At 40.4% G+C, this 21,815-nt stretch overlaps 1 protein-coding gene across 2 annotated transcripts in view; it reads left to right on the top strand.

The window, feature by feature from the left end:
* The window catches only part of PRICKLE2 (prickle planar cell polarity protein 2), a 307,781-nt gene that overhangs the window by 238,951 nt on the left and 47,015 nt on the right, over positions 1–21,815 (top strand). For both annotated transcript variants that reach the window (XM_063115190.1, XM_063115189.1), the window contains exons 4-5: positions 16,985–17,098; positions 19,984–20,121. In XM_063115190.1, the coding sequence (XP_062971260.1) occupies positions 16,985–17,098; positions 19,984–20,121 (252 nt within the window). The remainder of the gene's footprint in view (positions 1–16,984; positions 17,099–19,983; positions 20,122–21,815) is intronic.

The following is a 21,815-nucleotide window of genomic DNA, read 5'->3' as shown; positions in this document are numbered from 1 at the left end:
TCTTAATTATATTTGCTTAAATTCTGGTTTGTACAATATTAACATTGCATACTAGCTTTCTTTTGATGAGTAATTGCAAGATTATACTTTTCCATTCCTGTGTTCAGCCTTTTCTTAAGGAGGACTCCGTAAGCAACACTTGATGGATATTGCATTTGTCTTTTTTTTTTCCAAACTGATAATCTTTTATCTTTTAATACATTTAAATTTATTATGATAACTTATATAATCATCCCTGCCACTTTATTTTGTTTACCGTGTTTTTTCCTCTGCTTTTTTGTATTTTCTTGACTTCTATTTTTTAGTGAAGTATTTACAGTTTCTTTCATTTTTCCTTTGCTTGATGGAAAGCTATAGAATATATTTCTATTCTTGGAGCAATTGTCCACCATTTCTTAACATCCAGCTACACTGACTCCTTTGCCACTTGTCTTAGTTCGTTTTTTGCTGCTGTAACAGAATACCCGAGACTTAGTAATTTATAAAGAACAGGGATTTATTTTCTCATAGTTCTGAAGATTAGGAGGTCCAAAATCAAGGTGCTGGCATCTGGTGAGGGCTTTTTTGCTGGATCCTCATGTGGTGGAAGGGCAAGAGAAAGAACAAACACTGTGTTACCATACGGAAGAAGAGCAGAAGAGGGTGAACCCATTCCTGCAAGACCTTTCTGTAGTGGCATTAATCTATTCATGAGGGCAGAGCTTTCATGACCTAAACACTTCCCAGAAAGCCCCACCTCCCAACACTGTTGCATTGGGGATTAAATTGCGAACACATGAATTGGGGGGATCCATTTAGACCATAGCACCACTCTTCAATCCAATCTTCCTCCAGCCTCAAGGGTTTTGCACGTGCTATACTTAATGCCTTGCTTCCCCGGTTCGTTCATTTTTAACAAATCTCCAGTTATTCAGTGTTTCTATCTTCCTTCTAAATATGGTGATGATCTTATGTGACACAATTTTTAGTACCACTTCTTAAATTACTCATGAAAAAATTTTTCTTCTGTTTTAAGTCTGCATCTCAATCTGGTTCTGAGCCACTTCACCTGACTTTGAGTTCATATTGACTCAAGCCTTAAGTAAAATATAATTTTAGATAGCTTCTCTTTAAAACAAAATTATATCAATACTAATAATTGTAGGATCATTTTGTGTTTATTATTTTTCACACCTCTGCTCCCTTCATTTAACAAAGGTAAGAACTGATTCTGAAACTCCTCATTTTCATAGGTAAAAATGTATGAATGAAGTTTAAGATTTTTTTTCTTTTTTTATCCATTTCCTGTATATATCCAAAAAGCATTTAAAGGAGTTTTTAGAAAAATAACTAAAACAATGGTAAAGAATGCTGTAGGCAACAAAAGGAAAGGAGATAATTATAACAAAAAAACAAGACCAAAGGGCATGACTACAGCTGGGCACTGACTAACTGTGTAACAGAATCTACTGTTGAAGACTATGATAGCATGCAGATGAGTGTTTTAGACTAGATTTTGGGAATGTCAGGATGCTGAAGAATGCCTGCCCAGAACTGCCTATTTAGGTCTGAGCCTAGTTGATACTGAGTTCTTCTCTCAAAATTGTTGTCTACCACATTTGGTTGCTTCTCGTGCCATTCCTAGAGCAATTGGAAGGCTCCGTCCGTCATGAGCCGGGAAGAGGTACTATGTAACAGGAATTTTATGACCTGTTAAATATACGCTTAATGGCCCAAGACTGAAAATTCAGTAGAAATAACTCGCTCAGTTGTCAGGGGCAACATATCTCATGGGTCTTTTCAATGGAGGCACTACGAACAACTGACTTCTCAGATCCTTTCATTTCTTGTAGATTCTAATGGCTGGAACCAGCATCTCTCCTGTGATCTTTAATTGTCTTATTAAAGACAAAAGGAAAATTGCTTATAAAGGACTTAAATCTAAGTATAGTTAATATTGTCTGACTCATTTTTTTTTCCCCACTGATTTTTACCATAATTTCAGAGAAGTGTTACCACGGATGAACATTTGGTCCCAACATTTAATAAAAATCACTCTCAAGTTGTCAAATTCATAGAGACAGAAAGAGGAATGGTGGTTGCCAGGGGCCAGGAGGTGGAGAATATGGAAAGTTAATGATTAATGAGGGCAAAGTTTCAGTGTGGGAAGATGAAAAAAGTTCTGGAGATGGGTGGTGGTGATGGCAGCACAGCTAGGTAAATGGATTTAACACCACTGAACTGTACACTGAAAAATGGTTAAAATGGTCAATTTTATGTTATGTGTATTTTACCGCAAAACAAATAAATACATACGTACATGGAATAATAAAATAAATCTCAGGAACTGGAGCAGCCCCTTCAGGAACCACATGGCCTTTGTTGCAGATGAACCTGGCACATTGACTTCTCTCGCACAGAAGAGAACTTCTTTTTTGCTCAGGGAGAAAAGTTGTCAAGCCTGAGTCAGTTCACATGATTCTTACTATATAACATCTGCACGTAACTTTCAAATCATACGCATTACCAAATAACACAGTTGATTTCTGCCTTCTTTGGAGTTCCAACTGATCCATGCGGCTTTCACGATTAAGCAGACACTCTAGCTTGTTTATTATTCAAGGTTTTAGCAGGGATCACAAGCTTGGAGAATGAACTGTGACTACACCGCTCATTGATTCATCAAATACACAGGGCAGAGTGTTATCCTGTGACTAGTTCATGGAGCCAGTGGGGTGAACTGGATGGAGAATGAGCTTAGAAGTCACACCTAAATTCAAATCCAGGCTTAGCCCTTTACTCCCGAGCAGGTCAAATGATTTATAATTTAGTTGATCCTCATTTATTTTTCATTTACAAATTTGCCCCCATATCAACACTTGGGCAGCATTTGTGGTCATTAGTGGACATACACAGAGGGGCAAAAAATTGTGAGTTGCCCAACACACACATTTCCAACTGAAGTAGGACAAGGTGGTGTTCTGTCTTCTTGTTTCAGCTCTCATACTAAATAGACAAGTGGCCTGTTTAGTGCCACTTTTTTGCATCTTATGTTTTTTGTTGGTGATTTCACTGTTTAAAATGGCCCTAAGCATAGTGAAGCACTGTCTAGTATTTTTAAGGGCCAGAAAGCTGTGATGTGCTTTATGGAGAAAATATGTATGTTAGATAATCTTCAATCAGGCATGAGTTATAGTGCTGTTGGCCATGAGTTCAATATTAATGATTCAGCAATATATGAGAGGGTACTTCAAAGAGTTAATGGAAAAATAGAATTGAAAGATAGCATGAATCTTTTCATCAACTTTTTGAAATACCCTCTTATATTAAATAAATTGTCCTTAAACAGAAAAACACATGAAACGATGTTATGGATTGATTAGTTGATGAAAATGTTGCAACCAGAGGCTAGCAGGGACTGAGCCCTATATTTCCCCTAATAGCAATGATTTAATTAATATTCACTAATTCAGTGTTTGCTGCTACTTTATAAAACATAACTGCCATGAATAAAGAGCATCAGCTGTACTTACCTTTGCAAAAGGTGATGTCTTGTTCACACAGCACTCTGTTCTTTCCCTGCTGTGGCAGGGGTTAGGGCTTCCTCTTTTTCCAGGCACAGGGGACAAATGTACTTACTCACCCCTCTTGAAGTTGGTCATGGCCATGTGACTTGCTTCAACCAATGAAATGTGAACAGAAGTCACATGCATCACATCCAGGTAAAGGCACTTAATTGCCAGTGTTCAGCTCCAACCTTCTTTTTCTCTGCTGCCATCATCATGGAGGCACATGTCAATATGGAGCCTCCATCATCTGGATCTCTGCCTACTTACGTAGGAAATATAGTGTGAGAAATAAAATTGTGGTGTGGATAAGGGTTTAATACCCAGAATATATAAAGGACCCCTATAGTTCAACAACAAAAAGACAACTTGATTAAAAAGTGGGCAAAGTACTAAAACAGACATTTCTCCAGAGAAGATCTACAGATTGCCAATAAGCACATGAAAATATGCACAATGTCATTAGTCATTAGGATAATGCAGGACAAAACCAAAATGAGGTACCACTTCACACCTAGTAACATGGCTATAATTTTAAAAAATGGAAAATAATAAGTGTCGACAAAGATGTGAAGAAATTAGAACCTTTGTGTACTGCTGGTGGGAATGTATAGTGGTGTAGCTGCTGAGGAACACAGTTTGGCAGTTTCTCAAAAAGTTAAACAGGATTACCATACAATCTAGCAATTCCACTTCCAGGTGTATACCCAAAATCATGGAAAGCAGAGATTCAAACAGATACTAGTATACCAGTGTTCACTGAAGCATCATTCACAATCATCAAAAGGTAAAAACCACCCAAGTTCCATCTTCAGATGAATGGATAAACAAAATAAGGTATATCATTATGGTAGAATATTAGTCAGCCACAAACAGGAAGTTCTGACAAATGCTACAACATGAATTAACCTTAAAGACATCTTGCTAGATGAAATAAACCAGACATATAGGACAAATATTGCATGATTGCTCTTATATGAAATATCTAGAGTAGGCATATTCATAAAGACAGAAAGTAGATTGGAGGTCACCAGGAGCTGGGGGAGAGAAATGGGGAATTATTGTTTAATTGGTACAGTTTCTGTTTGGCATGATGAAAAAGCTTTAGACATAGATAGTGGTGACAGCTGCACAACATTGTAAATGTAGTTAATGCTACTGAATTGTACACTTAAAATGGTTAAGATGGCAAATCTTATATATATTTTACCACACACAAAAAAATTTTTTTTTAAAGTTAACAAACAACTGTGGTGCGAAGCCAGTGATATTTTGGTGGTATTTGGTATTGTGGCATAATTTGGCTCATCTTAACCAAATCTTTCCTGTGAGTTTTTCTAAAATGACATGATATAAGGCATTTAGAGTTTTATGGCCATATGTAACCTTGAACACGCAGGCAAAGGTATTACATTCACTGATATTTTGACCTTTGGGAACAGGAAAGACCAAATTCTTGCAGTTGTATCTATGATTCATTTGAAACATAGTGGGTCAGGGCAGGTTAGTCAGGCTGAAAGTAGCTATGGTAGTCAGAAGTATGTACTTCATAATGTACAGGTGCACTCCTTAGTTTCCATACTTTCCTGTGGATTCACAGCATTTATTTTAATGTGCAGAAATGAAACTGCCTCAAGTGAATTGACTCCAAACATAGGTCACCTGTATTTTATTTTATTTTATTTATTTATTTATTTTTTTAAAGATGACCGGTAAGGGGATCTCAACCCTTGGCTTGGTGTTGTCAGCACCACGCTCAGCCAGTGAGCAAACCGGCCATCCCTATATAGGATCCAAACCCGTGGCCTTGGTGTTATCAGCACCGCACTCTACCGAGTGAGCCACGGGCCGGCCTTAGGTCACCTGTATTTTACAATGGGATTCCAGCAATGTCCTGTGATCAGCAAGCTCTAGTCTCTTGAAGAAAATTTTTTCTTTGGATTTAAGTATATGTTATTATTAATCACTTTGGACACTTAAAAAGTTGGATTGATTCTAGGATTTCTTCTGCTGTTGCTTTCTAAACTTTGTTCAAACTGGTCTTGCATGACATTGTGAAACTGTATTTGCTAATAATGGGGGGGAGGCAATGGGCTAGTTATGTTATATGTGAAGTGTAGAATCAAAAACAATGATTTAAAACACACAGAAAGATGTCAAATAGAACATTCTTAAGAAGTCCACATGGGAAAGAAGTAACCCAAATCAGATATTCATTGGGAATACAGATTGCTAGGTATCACACAGTATTAGTGTCTCCTCCTTTCTTACTAGCAAAATCTGATTTTATTCTGGGCAGCAATATGCCCTATTAAGGATTACATTTCTCAGCTTCCTTTGCATCTAGGTCTAGCCCATGGGGGTAGAAGTAGAAGTTGGTTAGTACTTCCAGTAAATCTCTTTAAATGTTGTTGCTCTAACTGGGAGATAGGTTTTTTTCTCTTTTCCCTTTATCCATCTTTTTACCTGGAATGTGAATGTGATGGCTGGGACTCCAGCAGCCATTTTGCAATTTCAAGAATAGATGCCATGAACACACAGGATGGTAGATACAGAAAGACAGGAAGAGCCTAGATGCTTGAGGGGTTTTATAAAATGTCAAACTAGCCCTAGACCACTATACTCAGGTCACTATTACTAGCAGCCCAATGCAATTCTAATTTCCAGTGTGGTTGTTATCTTTAAAAATAATAATACTGATCTGACCATTACATATAGACTTGTAGTTCATAGTATATTTTCATTCTGTCATCACCTTTAGTTCCCACAATAACTCTGTGAGGTGGGTTTAATTATTCTAATCTTACAGATGAGGACAGTGAAGCCCAGAGAATTTAAATAACTTGGCCAAAGTTGTAGACTTACCATTTGTCATATTGTCAGGACTCAAACATAAACATCAACTGCAGTTTCTTTGTCCTACACTGTATGTAAATATTAACATAGTTGATGCTTGAGTAGCTATCCCAAAAATGAAGGATTTTTTTGCTTTTAAGAACAACTGCCTACTAGAACACAGTTTGACAGTCATATGCTAAAAAAAAAGAAAAGTTTTATTGAGGTTTGGGGTGGGGTGTTTTTTGTTGTTTTTCTTCTTCATAGAGAGCTACAATATGTTCAACTCACATCCTTTTTATTTTTTTAATTTATTTTTTCTTAATTAACCCATGATAATTGTATATATTTATGGTGTAAAATATGCTATTTGGGTACATTTACACTGTGTGCAATGATCATGCAATAATCAGATCAGGGTGTTTAGCATATCCGTCACCTTCAATATTTGTCACTTCTTTGTGTTGGGAACATTCAACATCCTCCCAACCAGCTACTTGAAGTTATGCAACAATTTGTTGCTGACTATAGTCTCCTGATATTGCTATAAAACATTAGATCTTATTCTTCCTATCTCTCTACAGTTTGTATCCAATGACCACCCTCACTGCATCCCTCCTCCCCTCCTCCCCTCCCCTTACTAGTCTCTAGTAACCACAATTCTACTCTCTACTTCTAGGAGATCAACTTTGCTAGCTTCCACATATGCATGAGAACAGCTCACATCCTCTTTAACTTTAGAAGGAAAACAAGACACCTGCCAATACATAAATAATTTTAAGTCTTCTTCAGTTCTGTATTACCCCTTGGGATTTAGAAAGAAAACAGGAAGGGAGAAAAGGAAAAGATATAAAGAGAAAAGGCAAAATTCTGGGGAGAAAGAGCGAGAGGGGTGTGGAAAAGACTAGGAGACTAAAGAGCTGTGAACATTCTGAAGTATGTGTCAGCTGAAGCAGATAACTTGGCTAAACGCACAATTTGCTAGGATCATTGAAGACAGTGTTAGCTGGAGTTAGACAACAGATAAGTTGTCATCATATCCTTTGAAGTGTTCTTTAGCTGTTTAATCCCTGTTTACAGCTCTTCTATTGCTCTTTTCTTTTTACCTTTTTAAAGAGACTTTGCCAAAGAAACTGACCCTGTAAGTTCCTGACAGTGATATGCTGGAACCGGCTCATCCTGCCTTGCAAGAACCGATTAGTCAGTTTTCAGGAATTTTATGTTAGTTTTTAAATACAGCCACTGTAAAAATTTAATTATGTAAACTTATAGTGAAATTATATTAAAAACAAAGGTTATGCATACTCAGAATTCATCACTTCCTGATTACCATATTTTAGAATTATTTATGTCATTGAGATTATTTCATCTGTTATATACGTATGGTAGAAATACTATATGAGAGATCTTCAAAAAGTTCATGAAAAGATTCTCATTCTCTTTTAATTCCATTTTCCATGAACTTTTTTTGAGGTACCCTCGTAAAATGGTATGCTACTGTGTGCATCTCTTCCCAATCCCACGTCTCATGATGTCATGTTTGTAGCTTGAAATCAGCCATACTGGGATTATGTACCTGATGGAAACTGACACGTGCTACAGATCAGCACTTTATTGTTCTGTTGAATCTTTGTAGTGTTTTTGTTTGCCTCTTATTGCTTTTGGATTCTTTTAACTTTGTACAAGGGTACTTCAAAAAGTTCATGAAAATGTTCATTTAGATTTTAATTCCATTTTTTCATGAACTTTTTGAAGTACCATCATGTTCTAGTCACTGTCTACTTGTTTTATACACTCTACTAGAGTAAACATCCTTAAACCTGAGTGGTATTTTATTCACATGTGCATCCTTTCCCCATAAGCACTCAACAGTTCCTTGCATATAGTAGATTGTATTAGTCTGCATAGCTGACATAACAGAATAGTACAAACTAGGGGGCTTAAACAGCAAAAATTTATTTTCTCAGAGTTCTGGAGGTCAGAAGTCTAAGATTAGGGTACATGCAGAGTTGGTTTCTGGGGAGGCTTTTCTTCCTGGCTTGCAGATGGCTGTCTTCTCGCTATATCCTAACATGACCTTTTCTCTGTACATGTACACTCTTGGTGACTCTTTCTCCTTCTAAGGACATCAGTCCTATTGGATAGGGTCCCACCCTTATGACCTTATTTAACCTTAATTACATCCTTAAAGTCCCTATCTCCATATATATTCATATATGGGGGTTAGGGATTCAACATATATATTTGGGGGTAATGGAGATACAATTTTGTCCATAACATAGACATTTATGAATTATGTGTTAGATTGCTTCAAAGCTAAGAAATATAGAGCCTCCACTGCGTGCCTGTCTCTGTGCTGGTTACATTGTATCATTGAGCCTCGTGACATTGCTTTAAGGTAGACATTGTCCCCATTTTACAGATGGAGATATTGACTCTACAAGAGATAAAGTAACTTGCCCAACTGTTGTGGTAAGTGTTAGGTCCAGTATTCTGACCCAAACAATCCGACTCCAGAGTCCAAACACTTAACCATTGTAGGAAGCTGCCATCCTGCTCTTTTTATACACATGTATATATATGTATTTTGTCTAAAGGCAATACAAAACTGTCTCCCCCACCAAAAAAAGTAACTGTTGGATAATTTTTAGTAGGGCATGTATGCAAATGTGTAGACAATATGCAGAGCGTTTTGGTAAAATTGAGGTGGGGGAATTCTTCTGTAATTGTAGCTTGGGAAGTGTGTAAACCATAGTTCTTCCCTTTCTGAGACCTTTTCTTTAAGGCAGGATAAAATAAATAATTGTCAGATAATGCTCCATACTAAATGGAAAGTATTTTCTAACTAAACATTGAAGCTTAATAAATAAATAAAATAAATAAATAAATAATAGAAAAACTAAAAGGGTTAAAAAGAGAGTGAGCATGTGAGAGCTAACAGGCATAGGAGCAAAACAACTCATGTGATTTTGAATTATAGCATCTGCTTAGGACATAATGTGATTATTTTCCTTACTTTGAATAAAGTTAACTCAACTTGAAAGAAATTCTCTGGCTTCCAATAGGAATGGGTGTTGCTTTTGTCTCTTCCTCTTAAAGAAACAGTACGTTGCCAGCTATTCCATGCATCCTTCACTTAGCATCTCAGCCACACACCCCACACCAGCAATCTTTGGTGAAAAAGCCACTGTTTTGATGCAACAAAAGAGAAGCTCGGTGGGTTTTATCTGTAACCTGTGTATTTTCTTGTGCAGGTGTCTGTTGAAATCCTTTGATAAACCAGACAGGCAGAAAGATGAGGTGTGAACTCAGCATGCATTCATTTAACCAACAACTATTGAGCACCTACTACATGCCAGACCATCTTCTGGGGGTTATACAGTGAACCAAGCCCCAGGTGCTCACATTCTGAAGAGAAGAGAGAGACAGTGAACAGGTAGATCATTTGTCACCAGCGATAAGTTCTTTGAAGAAAAGCACATTAAGGGTTTGTTAGTTTCACCACTATTGACATTTTGATTCAGATCATTCTTTGCTGTGGGGGCTGACCTATATATTGTAGGAGGTTTGGCAGTATCCCTGATCTCTACCCACTATATGCCAATAGCAGCCCCCTCTCCCAGCTTTGATAACCAAAAATGTCTCCAGATGTTGTCAAATGTCCTTTGGGGGGCAATGTTACCCCCAGTTGAGAAGCACCAATCTAGACAACAAGGGAAGGGGTGCTGATTTATAGGATAGTCAGAGAAGGCCTCTCTGATAAGGTGACCATTGAGCAAAGACCGGAAGAAGTGAGGATGGGCACCATGTAAATATCTGGGGGAAGAACATTCCAGGTAGAGGGAGTGGCTGGTGCAAAGGCCCTGAGATGAAAGGAATAGCAAGAGGCCTGTGTGAACAAAAGACCTGCACAAGAGGAATGTAGTAAAGAGTGTAGCCAGCCAGGTCGAACAGAGGCAAGGTCACAATGCTCTCACGGGGGCCTTGGCTTTGAATCAGAGAGGTTGGGATATCATCGAGGATTTTGAGCAGAGCAGTGACAAGCCCTGGTTTATATTCAAATCGGGTTGTTCTTGCTGCTGAATAGAGACTCAGTTGCAGAGGCACAAAGGTGAAAGCTGTAGTCCAAAATCAGCCATGGCAATAGTTTAGGTGAGCACTTCATCATGGCCAGGCTGGTCGCACAGGGGTGGTGGGGAATGCTGGATTCTGGATACATTTTGAACCTACATTTGACAAAACTTACTGTTGAATTAGACATCGGGCACAAGCAAAAGAAAGGAGTCTGAAAGATTCTTCTTTGAAATACACTAAATGCGCTTTTATTTCTAATTTTGATTCTAATCCTATGGGAGTTTGAGCATGATGGAGACATTATTTAGGCGTTAGGTATTAGTCTGTTGTTTGCTAAATTACTTCTTGAGTAAACCAATTAGAATTATAATGTGAGTCTCCAGGCTTAGAAAAGGGAAGGAGTCAAACTTGGTATGATTTCACCTCTTAGATGCCACTTAACACTTTTCTCCTATTGCTTGAGTAATGAAATTCTGGGAAGTAGGGGCAAAATGAACAAATGGGCCCTCGGAAGCACCCATGGCCACTTGCTCATAGCTGTAATGCTACCTGATTGTCCTCCAGGTCCGCATTTGGGAATCAGTGTGCATGTTTCATAAAAATCACCACATGCTGCAAATTCAGTCGGCATCTTTCCCTTCTCTATACAACCTGCCTTCCGAGATGGTTTAAGCACATTCCAAATATTGCCTCCCTGAACTGAGGTAGATTAACTGAGGTTCCAATCTTCTCAAACTGTAGGCAAGGGGGAACATGAAATAAAGATTAGTCTCCGGGTTCAAATGGGCTTTTATAAAACCTTTCAAATGTGTCAGCTCACATCGGAGATTACACTTCAGGAGTTTTTGTCTTTATCTTGTGGGGTCATGTTTGCCTTCCCCTTAAACCAGTGTTCTTCCTGGTAGGATGTGAGGTGTTGGTTGAGAATGCAGAGTTGTGGTCTCCTTTTCAGACCCAGAGAAATGAAAATGTAAATCATGTTCAATAAGGGCCTTGATGATTCTGGTGTTACAGTAATGTTTGAAAGTTACTGCTCTATCATTTAGGATTTGCCTTCGCTTCCTAGTAACAGAGACTGTAGATAAAGAAATAGTCTATTTTTCTCCCTAGTAAAAGAAGTTCAGAGATAGGCAATCCAAGGTTGGTATTGTGGCTTTGTAGTATTAAAAAGAAACAAAACAAACAAACAAAAACAGACTTCTAATTTTCTGTCCTTCCGTCCTCAGCCTACAATGTTCATTGTTGAGGTTACTTCATGGTACAGGATGGCTGCAGGAGCCCCAGCCATTCTGTTTACATTCCAGAGAGGAAGCAGGAAGAAGGGGAATGGACATTCCATTGCCAAAAGGGCCATTTCCAACTGTTTGGCCTCCTTTCAAAGAGCTCTCCCAGAAATCCACTCTATGTATTGTTGGCCAGAATATATTCATATGGCCACGTGCAGCTACTAGAGAGGTGCAGAAATACTGTTCTTAGCTGGACATATTGATGCTGTAATTAAAATGATGGTATTCTGGTTAAGGAAGAAAAGAGAAATGGATGTGGGTGGGCAGCCATCTCTGCCACAGCACCCTTACACCATCATGCCATGGTGTTGTGGAAAGACTTTAATTTGGAGAACATTTTTTACTTACTGTCAGTTCATTTGGGGTTTGTTTGGGAGCCATATACTGCAATGTTATGGAGAATACCAAAGGAAAACCTGTTCGTCATTTTTGTGGTCAGCTATACACACATATTGGGAATCTACTGTATCTGGGGTTTTTTCTTCTTTCCCATCCATCTGCCAGTCTTTTTTTTTTTTTTTTTTCCCCTGATAAAGAATGCCAAGAATTGACAAAAAACAGAGCAGGTGGATGAGAAAACCAAGCTCAAAGATGGGTCTACCACTTTTTAACCACGTGATATTCAACCTGATGAGTATGGAATACTCACCTCCAGGGTACAGGGAGGGTTCATGAAATACTGTAAACACCTCAGGCCTAAGAACCACTCAGTAAATAAAAAGTTCATTGATCTCTTCCTTCATCTAGAGGGTGAAGAATAATTGATTCTGAGATCTGCCAAGAAAGTCTGACTTCTCTTTTGTTGGGTTCCTGCTGTAAGAAAATAAGGATGCCTTTGACCCATAAAATATTCCCACCCCAAAATGTGAGCACTTTGCCCGTAGGATTTCTCATTCTTGCCAAAGCTGGTAGAATCCCCCTGCTTAAACAGATTTCTAAATGTGGAAGGAAACACCTGAAAAATTGGGTGAGGTCCAACCAGTTCTTTCTCCTCCTCTGGGCTTCCTGGCTCTCTCGGAGAAAATAGGAATTTGCCGGGCAGCTGCATGGGGTTTGGTTGTGGAGGAAAAACAGTTGATAGCTCTGAGAGTCTTGAAGTGGCACCCCTGGACCAATAGCAGTACCTGAGAAGTAGTTAGAAATGCAAATTACAGGGTCCTACCTTAGGCCTTCCGAATTAGAAATCTGTGTTTTAACAAGCCTTCCAGATGATTCTGACGCAAGCTAACGTTTGAGATCCACCACGCTAAATAAAGCGCTTTGCACACTTTTTGCTTTATTAGCACATTTTTTAAAAGCACCCTTTTCTCCCATATGCAGAGTCGTTTTTTCTCCCAGGCAGGAACGCTGTCAAACACACAGCTCCTTCTGACAAGCCCAGTCTTTCCAGCTGGGCGAGGCCATGCTTTGTAGGCTGTGTTTGCACACTGACTAACACTCTTACGATCTGTCCGACACAGGCTGAAGTTGCTGCCAAACCTCCCTGTTGGGGAGTAACACCTTAAATAAAGGCCTTCAGCTATTTCATTTTCATAAGCCAGTTTATTGTGTTCAAAATGCTTTTGTTCAGGGGAAATGTATCTAGTGTTACTTCACCTGGAGTAGAATCACAGGACACCTTTACCTGGGATTGTCAAAGTGTAGCAAAGTTGCTAAACATTCAACAGAACTGCTTTTGAAGAAATGTGCTCAGGACACACAGAAGAAAAATAAAGTTATCGGCATCCTGGGTAACATCTTGGTAGTAATCATCCCTTGACATAATTCTGTTGGATATGCTGTTTACTCCTACAAACAAACAAGTGAAACATGTTTGGGCTAAAATGAGCAATCTGCAGGGTTTTTTGGGGTAATGCCAAATTTAATTTTTGTAGTGCCAGAAAGTCTACTCAATATTTCCCTGTTACCGTTGGTTCACTTGGGGTTTGTTTTGAGCTATACAGCAGTTTTGTTGTGGAGGATGCCAGAGGAAAGTGCATGTGGCATTCCCGTATCCAGCCAGAGACAGCCTGGGAATTCAGGAGAGCTGTTTCTCCCTCACTCCCATCCATCTGCCAATCCCCCTTTCTTAATGAAAAGCTTGGAAAAAGCCCAGCTCCTAAACACAGGGAGGAGACACAGAAGTCAGCATTAGAGGGATTACTTTTTCACCTGGACTTGAACAGGTTATAAAAGGATTGGAAGTCATGAAGGACTAACTCATTCCTCTTCCTCAGAGCAAGCCAGATCACCTGCCATGTGATATGGGGTGATTTGACAGGTTATTAATTAGTGTGAACTCATTTTTTTTAATAATGGAGCATCTCGCTAAGTTTTTAAGTCATTCATCAAATTATTGGTTTCCTTGTGATAAAATATTCTAGCACTTTCTGTATTTGAGGAATTATTGGAACACTGGTAGAAAGGACACATCAATGGTGATTATATGGCATGAATTATAAAAGGTAACACAGGATGTCCAGGAAAGATAGAGCTGTGTTCTGAAAGAGTAGTCATGGCCCTCATTGACTTAAGAATTCAGTCTTTAGCATGGACCTCAGCATACCAAGGTATCTGTTTACTCCTAAATATGTCTAGAGTTCTCCCTCACTGCTGGCTGCACCTTTGCCCAGTCATGTCATGTTGGGATTTCCTTTATCCTCTAGTCCTCAAACATGTTGAACTTCTTCAATCCAATCTCTGGGTGTAGAACCTGCCAAGATGGCATAATCAGGGAATTTGGAATTGAGAAGAGCTAGTCAGTCTAGGATAGACTTTTGGGGGGTGGTGTGGGGAGGGGGCAGCTGGTCAGTACAGGGATCTGAACCCTTGACTTTGGTGTTATCACTACCATGCTCTAAGTGAGCTAACTGGCCAGCCCTAGGATAGAGTGTTAAACTGAAGCTGTGTAAACTCAAGTGCTGTGGGAAACCTTAAGCTCTGAGAAGGTGAGAACAGATCTGCAGAGAGAGAATAGCACAGAGGTAAGAGGACACTGGGGTCACAGAGATGAGAAATCCAGTACCAGTCACCTTCTGGTGGTAGGCTCCATGTCCTCATGAGGCTCTACTGTACTGCTGGGCTTCTTAAAACACCCCACCTTTATAACAATTTGCCATTTTTTCCCATGAAATCATACTAGCTTTCATAGTATTATATTCCTTGTAACCTATTTTTCTTGCTTAGACTAAGGTAGGTGGCTCCCAGGGTTTGGTGTCACTCTACAGCCAACCATGTTACTACCCATCTTGAAATAGAAGAAAGGTCAGGAAGCATCTGGATTGTTGTATTTGAAGTAGGCCAGGCTGGATAATGTAATGATTATGTATTCATGTTATTTATTGTAATTGAGGGCCACATGCTTTGCCTACACTCTCATTTAGTCACAATCTTGTGATGAGATTCTGAGCAGAGATGTAACGTGGTGAGGAATGACAGAATGATGGGGGTTCAGATCCTCCTGGCCATGCTGTAGAAGGTACAGGAAGATTCCAACCTGGGTCAGCCTTGGTCAGGATCAGAGAGGGCTTGGTTCAAAGTGCCAGTTCAGAAGGGCTTTTAGGATGAATGCCCCAGGAGGTGGAGAGAGGGATGCGAGCAACGAGAGGCAATTGAGAAGGAGGGTCAGTGGAGCTCATGTTAGACTGCATTATCGAGCATCCACAGCAATTCATTTCATATGAATCATTTTCATTTCAAATTAGCAATTGTCCCTCATGTTCTATAACTATAATGGAAGTTGTGAGAATGACAGAGTGATGTTGGAACAAGCAATATTTTGACTTGGGTGGCAAAGCCATTCCCCAAGGCAGGGACAGACTGGGCCTGCTTCTTTATACAGGGCCTCTCCTGAAGACAGAATGGTGTGCCAGTCTCTGGTGGGCAAACAGCCAGCTTCTAATCCCAAACTAACTTATGACCTGGGCTTTTATTTCTTCTCAGAGAGTGCTGACAATCTACGGGCTGCCTTCAAAACCTGGAGCCATTTACCCATCCCGAGGTGTGGCTCCCTGCCAGGTGCCTCTAGGGAGGGGTTTACAGGGGCCCTTCCTTCCAAAAGCCAGCTAGTCTAGGACAAGCACTCTGTTTATAGTTACCTTTGGGATTTGATTAAGAGGATGATAGGCACATGATGGTGAATGATTGCCACCATTAGTTATGAAAATAAAGATGGCTTTCACATTTTTTAAGGCCTTGTCATCACAAAGCCTTTTCCCCTCTTCTAACTCTATGACTTAGTTTCTGGAGATCAAAGTAGACAGAGCTTTCGTAACTCTTTACCCCAGCATTCCCAGAACATGTGCTCATATTCAAGGCTCCCTAAATGCAAAGGGTTTAGACCAAGTTTGTGGAGTGTTGGGAATATGATGAATTTGGAGTCCCAGTCTTCCACCTTTTTGGCTCATCGAATAAGAGCTGGTCATGATGCTAAGTAAGAGATACTTGAAAGTATTTTCCATGATATCATCTGAGCTTGGGGAATTTTTTTTTTTCACCTCACTTATATAATAGCATACCTTCTGTTTTGATCAGTTTTTTCTTTCCTTAGTTTTACATGTGGCTGGATGGTAAAATGTTTGTTTTCTTTTCTCAGGCAAAATTAAATGCTTGCTGCCTTCCCCAGTTGCTGTTAGGGTTGAATGAACCTCAGAAAGTGCCCTAATATGTCCTAACAGTCATAAACAGGAACGCTCTAGGATGTGCAAAAATCCTCATGTTAATGACAATTTTTAATTACACGCTCTGCATCCCAGATTCAGTGAGTCTCTTTCTGATGGATGTCAGCTGCTGCCTGTCTTACAAATGGCTCAAAACCTGGAAGGCTTTTAATGTAGGTGGAGGCTGAGGTACCCAGGAGTTTGCCAAGTGCCAAAGCCTGGCTTCAACTCCATTGCCGAGGCAGGTGCTGACATATCCCTTTGGCTGGGGAGGTGTGTTACATGCTGGAGACAGAGAAAATGGTAAAGCCAGCTCTCGGGGGAGTCTGCCGAGAAAGATGTACCCTCCGGGTTCACCAGCATGTTTGCCGACTTCTTTTTTTCTAGGAAAGGTTGTGGGCTTTATTTTTCCCTCGCAGAGAGAGGGAAAGCCCTAAGATATGGGTGATTTGCTTGACTCTTTAAGGATGCATTTCTCTGCATGCAGTAAGAAACTCATCTGCTGTTGAGTTTCATGAAGGGTGGGGGCAGCGGAAGTCAGTTGTGGTATCATCTCCCCTGTAAGAGGGAGTAATGGACAAGTGATCTTTGTGCCTTCTGTCCTCAGGTTCACCAGTACTATAGCTGTCTCCCAGAAGAGAAAGTTCCTTATGTCAACAGTCCTGGAGAGAAACTGCGAATCAAGCAGCTACTACACCAGCTGCCACCACATGACAATGAGGTAAGGGGCTAGAGGGGGCTTATGAAGACTTTTACAACCTTCTGTGAATTGTTGCTGTTTCCATCATCAGAAAGTTGTGATCAATGAGATTGACCAAAAAAAAAAAAAAAACCCTCTGGCAATTTATGTCAGGTTTTAGCTTCCTTAATTAAAACTGAAAGAAACTGGCCAACACCTTCTACAGAGTATTACCGAAAAAGCAAAATCTCGTTATGGACTGGATCAGCCTCCATGCCTGGCACTACTAGCTATTTAGGGAAAACCGGGGAGCACTAAAATTTAAAAGTTCATGTCCAGCTTTTCTTAGTTGAAGAAGAATGTGCCACACTGGTTGCCTGTGCATGTTGGAGAAATGATTGAGATTCCCTGAGCCAGTTCAAACCCTGCAAAAACTTGGTGACTCTCTTGAATTTTCAGCTTCATTTCTTATTAAATGAGCATGCAAGTTTTCCACGTTACACTGCGGTAGAAATTACGTGTCCAGATTTGCAGCTCTGAACATCTGTGTTTTGGTCGTGGTGAAGCCTAGCTTGCCAGGGGTCTGACTTGCATTCATATTCTAGAAAGTATGGCTTGCAGATTGTCCTTTTTTCTGAACCCAGATACATGGCACTGTAAATAGGCGTTTCTTATCCTCGAAATCCAGTTGATCATAAAGGGAAATTTGTAAACATGCTTTTAAAAGACCATCATGCTGCGAGGGATTAGGTTTATAAGCTACAAATTAATTTTTAGGTATCTGGTTTTAAAAAAGAGTAATCCTACAGAATTGAACTGTCTACTTAACTCTGCATTTGAAACAAAAATGTAATTTTAAGTTGAAAGGAGAAATAACCCCTTTAGAGATCTGGATACCAGCTTTCTACCAACTTGCCTCCAGCCGGATGCTGGATCTCAACCGCTAGATCCCATGAGAAACAAGTGAGTGCTTTTTAGTCTTATCTCCCCACATTCAAATAAAAGGGGATAATTTGAGAACCTCAAAAATAAATTTGAATGAGCCAAACAAAAGCTTGAAGATTGAAGTAACTCCTTAGAAAGAGCTGTGATTCTTTCTTGCTGCTTAAGACTTCATAGAACAAATATAAACAAAATATAAACAATGCTTTCTCCTTTAAAGCCGAGAGCAAGCATTGTAACCTGATGCCCAGTTAACTAATTTGGAAGTGAAAATGCCAGTTTTTACAAGCAGGAGGGGTGTGCCTTTCTTTAAAAGCATGTCCATAAAATGTCGGTGGCGTAACCATAGTTCTGGGCTGCTCAGGTCACTGCAGTTCTCTCTGTGAAATATGCATGTGAAGATTTTTTTTAAGCTCTTTTTACTTGATAAAGAGAAGTTATTGACCCATCTCTGCCTTTACCAGTTTATTTTGTTTATGGGTAACTATGCTTTTGTGAAAAGAGACACCATTCAAATTATAACTTCCTGTTGGTGAGAATCTCGCACGTGTGACCCAGTGGTCAGATTTAGCTCATTTGACATGGCCCTTTTGAGGACAAAGGGTGATTCTAAAGTAAGTGTTTGATTATTCTCTTTTTCACTGAGATAAGATAATTTTGATCTACAAAGCTGCACTAGTTTTCAGATTAGGATACAGCAGTTCTAGTTCAAAGGCTTTACTTTAACCATATGTATGACAAATCATCTGAGCAATTCAGTTAACCTTTCTGATGCCCAAATTACTCCAAAATAAGATAGGAGATGGAGTTAGGACATGTTTCCCAAAGGGTGATATATACATGACTCTGTGGATATGAACATGGCAGTAAATAAAATCGAACTGCGAGTTACTCCCTCTTAAATTGTGTTTTATTCCTTGTGATGGAGTGGGTGAATAATCAAGGAAGAAATTTCAGTTTGGTGCTAGCAGGTGTCTCACACCTCTCTGACTCATGCTGGTCTCCACTTTTAAGTAGGAGTATCGGGGATCTGCATTTTTGAATCTTTCAGGCAAAGTGGCCGGCTAATCTAACAATATGGTTTTGTTCTCACTTGATTTAGCTTTACAGTCACCGTCTGTTTTTTGCAGGCAATATTGGTTTTCCATTTGTAGTCATAATATACTTTCTTTGTAAACAAATGTATTCAAGTTTTAAAAAAGTGAGTCAGTTTTAAACACATAATGAAGTAAATAATAGTTTAAGAGTATGGCACAGTTCCCAAGGTGTGCGTTAACTAAGGGGAGAGAAATTCTGGATTTGAATGTCTTTAATGTCCATCCCTTAATTCTTTGAGTTCTTTGTTTAACAAGAAGGAAAATATCTTTTGCAAGTTGGTGCACTTAACCAAAGCCCAGGAGAAGCTCTTTTCCTCCTGCACACAGATAAAGTCGCAGGGACTGCCATGCAGCATCTCAGAGGCCTCTGGACCAACTCCTGGGGCTCAAGCCTTTGTTTTCCCATTTTCCCAAAATAAGATGGGAGAACAGAAGCTGTGAGCAAGCACCCTGACACCTGTTCTGGCTTGCTGACCTAGAGTCGTTCTTTGGTGTCAAGGATCATTTACATGGGCACAGGGAGATGAAATTATCAGGTCACTACAATCAGTTTGGAAGAAGGAAAAAGCCCCAGATCTTCACTAGCACCAGATGATCTGGACCTTAGTGTGGTGAGCAGAGAGAAGTGATACAGGAGAGGAGCAGCTGCAGAGACTTTAGCCTGCCCAAGGCTAGGGCTCCGGAGTTGGGAGACTTTAGTAAACTCTTTTGGCTGTCAACTATCTCAGTAGAGATGCCTTAAGTAGCTCAAAGGCCTGTGTTATTAAAGTTCAGGAAAGGGCTATAAAACTAAATGGGAGTGTGTTCATGGGAAACTCTGAGGCATGGGGCTTTGGGCATCTCAGGAAGCAAGGGTGACATCCTCCATGCCATTCTCTATCTATTCAGGTTCGATATTGCAACTCCCTGGACGAGGAAGAGAAGAGAGAGTTGAAGCTGTTCAGCAACCAAAGGAAACGTGAGAACTTGGGCCGAGGCAATGTCAGGCCCTTCCCAGTCACGATGACAGGAGCTATTTGTGAGCAGGTGAGTATGGATTCAGGGCAGTAGAGAGGCATTGTTCTGGCATCCTTTCACTCATTCACTCAACAATTACTGTGTGCTGACTGTGTGACAGTTCTAGGCTTTGGAGATACAGCAGTGAACAAAAGACATAAATGCTTAATCTCTCCCTTCTCAAAAGCTGTGTTCTTGGGGAAGAAGTTAGACCAGAAATTGAATCAAGAAAGTAGGAAAATAGAAAAATACAACAGGGAAGGGGACTTGGGAGTACTGGGAGTGTGGGGAGGCTGCCATTTTGAGTAGGGTGGCAGGGAAGACCCCACTTAGAGGGTGGCCACTGAGCAAAGATGTGCAAGAGGAAGTGAGTCATGCAGACCTTGGGTTGGAGGGGACAGCCAGCTCGAGGCCCTGAGGCAGGAGGGTATCTGTATTGGAGCAACAGGGATTTGACCAGTGTGTCTGGGTCAGAGGCAGTGAAGGGAGGGATTAGCAGATAAAGTCAGAGTTCATGGCCAGCTCGTAGTGGGCCATGTAAACCATTGGAAGGACTGAGCAGAGGAGCTGCATGATGGATCGATATTTTAGAATTTCTTTAGAATGTGGAGTTAGCTTGGGTCTTTGGTCAGTCTCTCTCCCAGGATTGTCCCCAGACCAGTGCTGTTTAAAGGGGTGATAAATGATCTTCTGCTGGGGTTTGAGAGTTCTGTATCAATATGAAGTCCACAGCATTCTCCCTAGGACCTCACTGGGTTGAAGAGTCTGGATTTGTTTTTTCTCCTGCTCTCCTGTAGAGTGCTCAGGGCATGGTGGAGGAGGGTTTTAAAGAAAGCAGGGTGGGAATCCAGCCTGCCTGGGTTCACTCTGCCCCACCTCTTAGCTGTCAGAAGCTTTCCGGTGCTGATCAGCATTTTTGGCACCTCTGTAAGCCCTGCTGCTTTTTGTACAGCTTCTTCTAACTCCTTAAGCTCTGGATAGGCCCATCCCAGTGCTGAGGATAGAGAAGAGGAAGGGGAATACTACCTGAGGGGAGCAGGTGCCATTTGGGGCCCTTTTTTTGAGATTTGAGAAGGCAGAGTTGAGAAGGTTCAGGTAGATGGGATGAAGAAGCCACCTGACCAGAGATTTGGCAGTGGGGTCTTCATCCTTGAAAAGCATCTCAGACCTACCCTTGAGGTGCAGGTGGCCGGTGGTTATGATGTGAGAATCATTGTGCTCTGTTCAGGGCCTTCACCACTCTCAGATCAGTCTCCTGGAATTAGGCAAGGTGGCCTCGCCCGAGAGGGAAGGAAGGTTGGGCATTTTGTGGGCAGTTGCCAGGAACAGTGTAGAATAGTGCCAAGAGCATGCAGGCAGAAGGACCTTTCATAAGCTTACTCATGTTTCTGACAGACAACTTTGACTATGTTGCTTTTTCTTGGTTTGGTCATCTACCATATAGGGATAACAAACCTTATGGTGATAGTTAAACCTTACGGTGATAGGATTATGTATTTACACTTTAGCTCTACTGATATGATCATGGAAGGTAGGGATCGTACTTTCTGTACCATGATGTCTTTCTTCCGTCTGGTCACACATATGTATGAGCTCCCAGAGACTATTCTATGAGGACTTCACTTCATTTTCTATGATGCATTTCAACCCATAGCATGTCCACAGTGTGGGAAAGGTTTGGAGGTAGCTTCTCTACCTTTTAGACATTGGCCCCAGAGCTCAGC

The sequence above is a fragment of the Cynocephalus volans genome, chromosome 11 (genome assembly GCF_027409185.1).
Source record: "Cynocephalus volans isolate mCynVol1 chromosome 11, mCynVol1.pri, whole genome shotgun sequence".
Classification (NCBI taxonomy): Eukaryota; Metazoa; Chordata; class Mammalia; order Dermoptera; family Cynocephalidae; genus Cynocephalus; species Cynocephalus volans.
The sequence above is the reverse complement of the archived record's forward strand: the minus strand, read 5'-3'. Positions and strand labels throughout refer to the sequence as shown.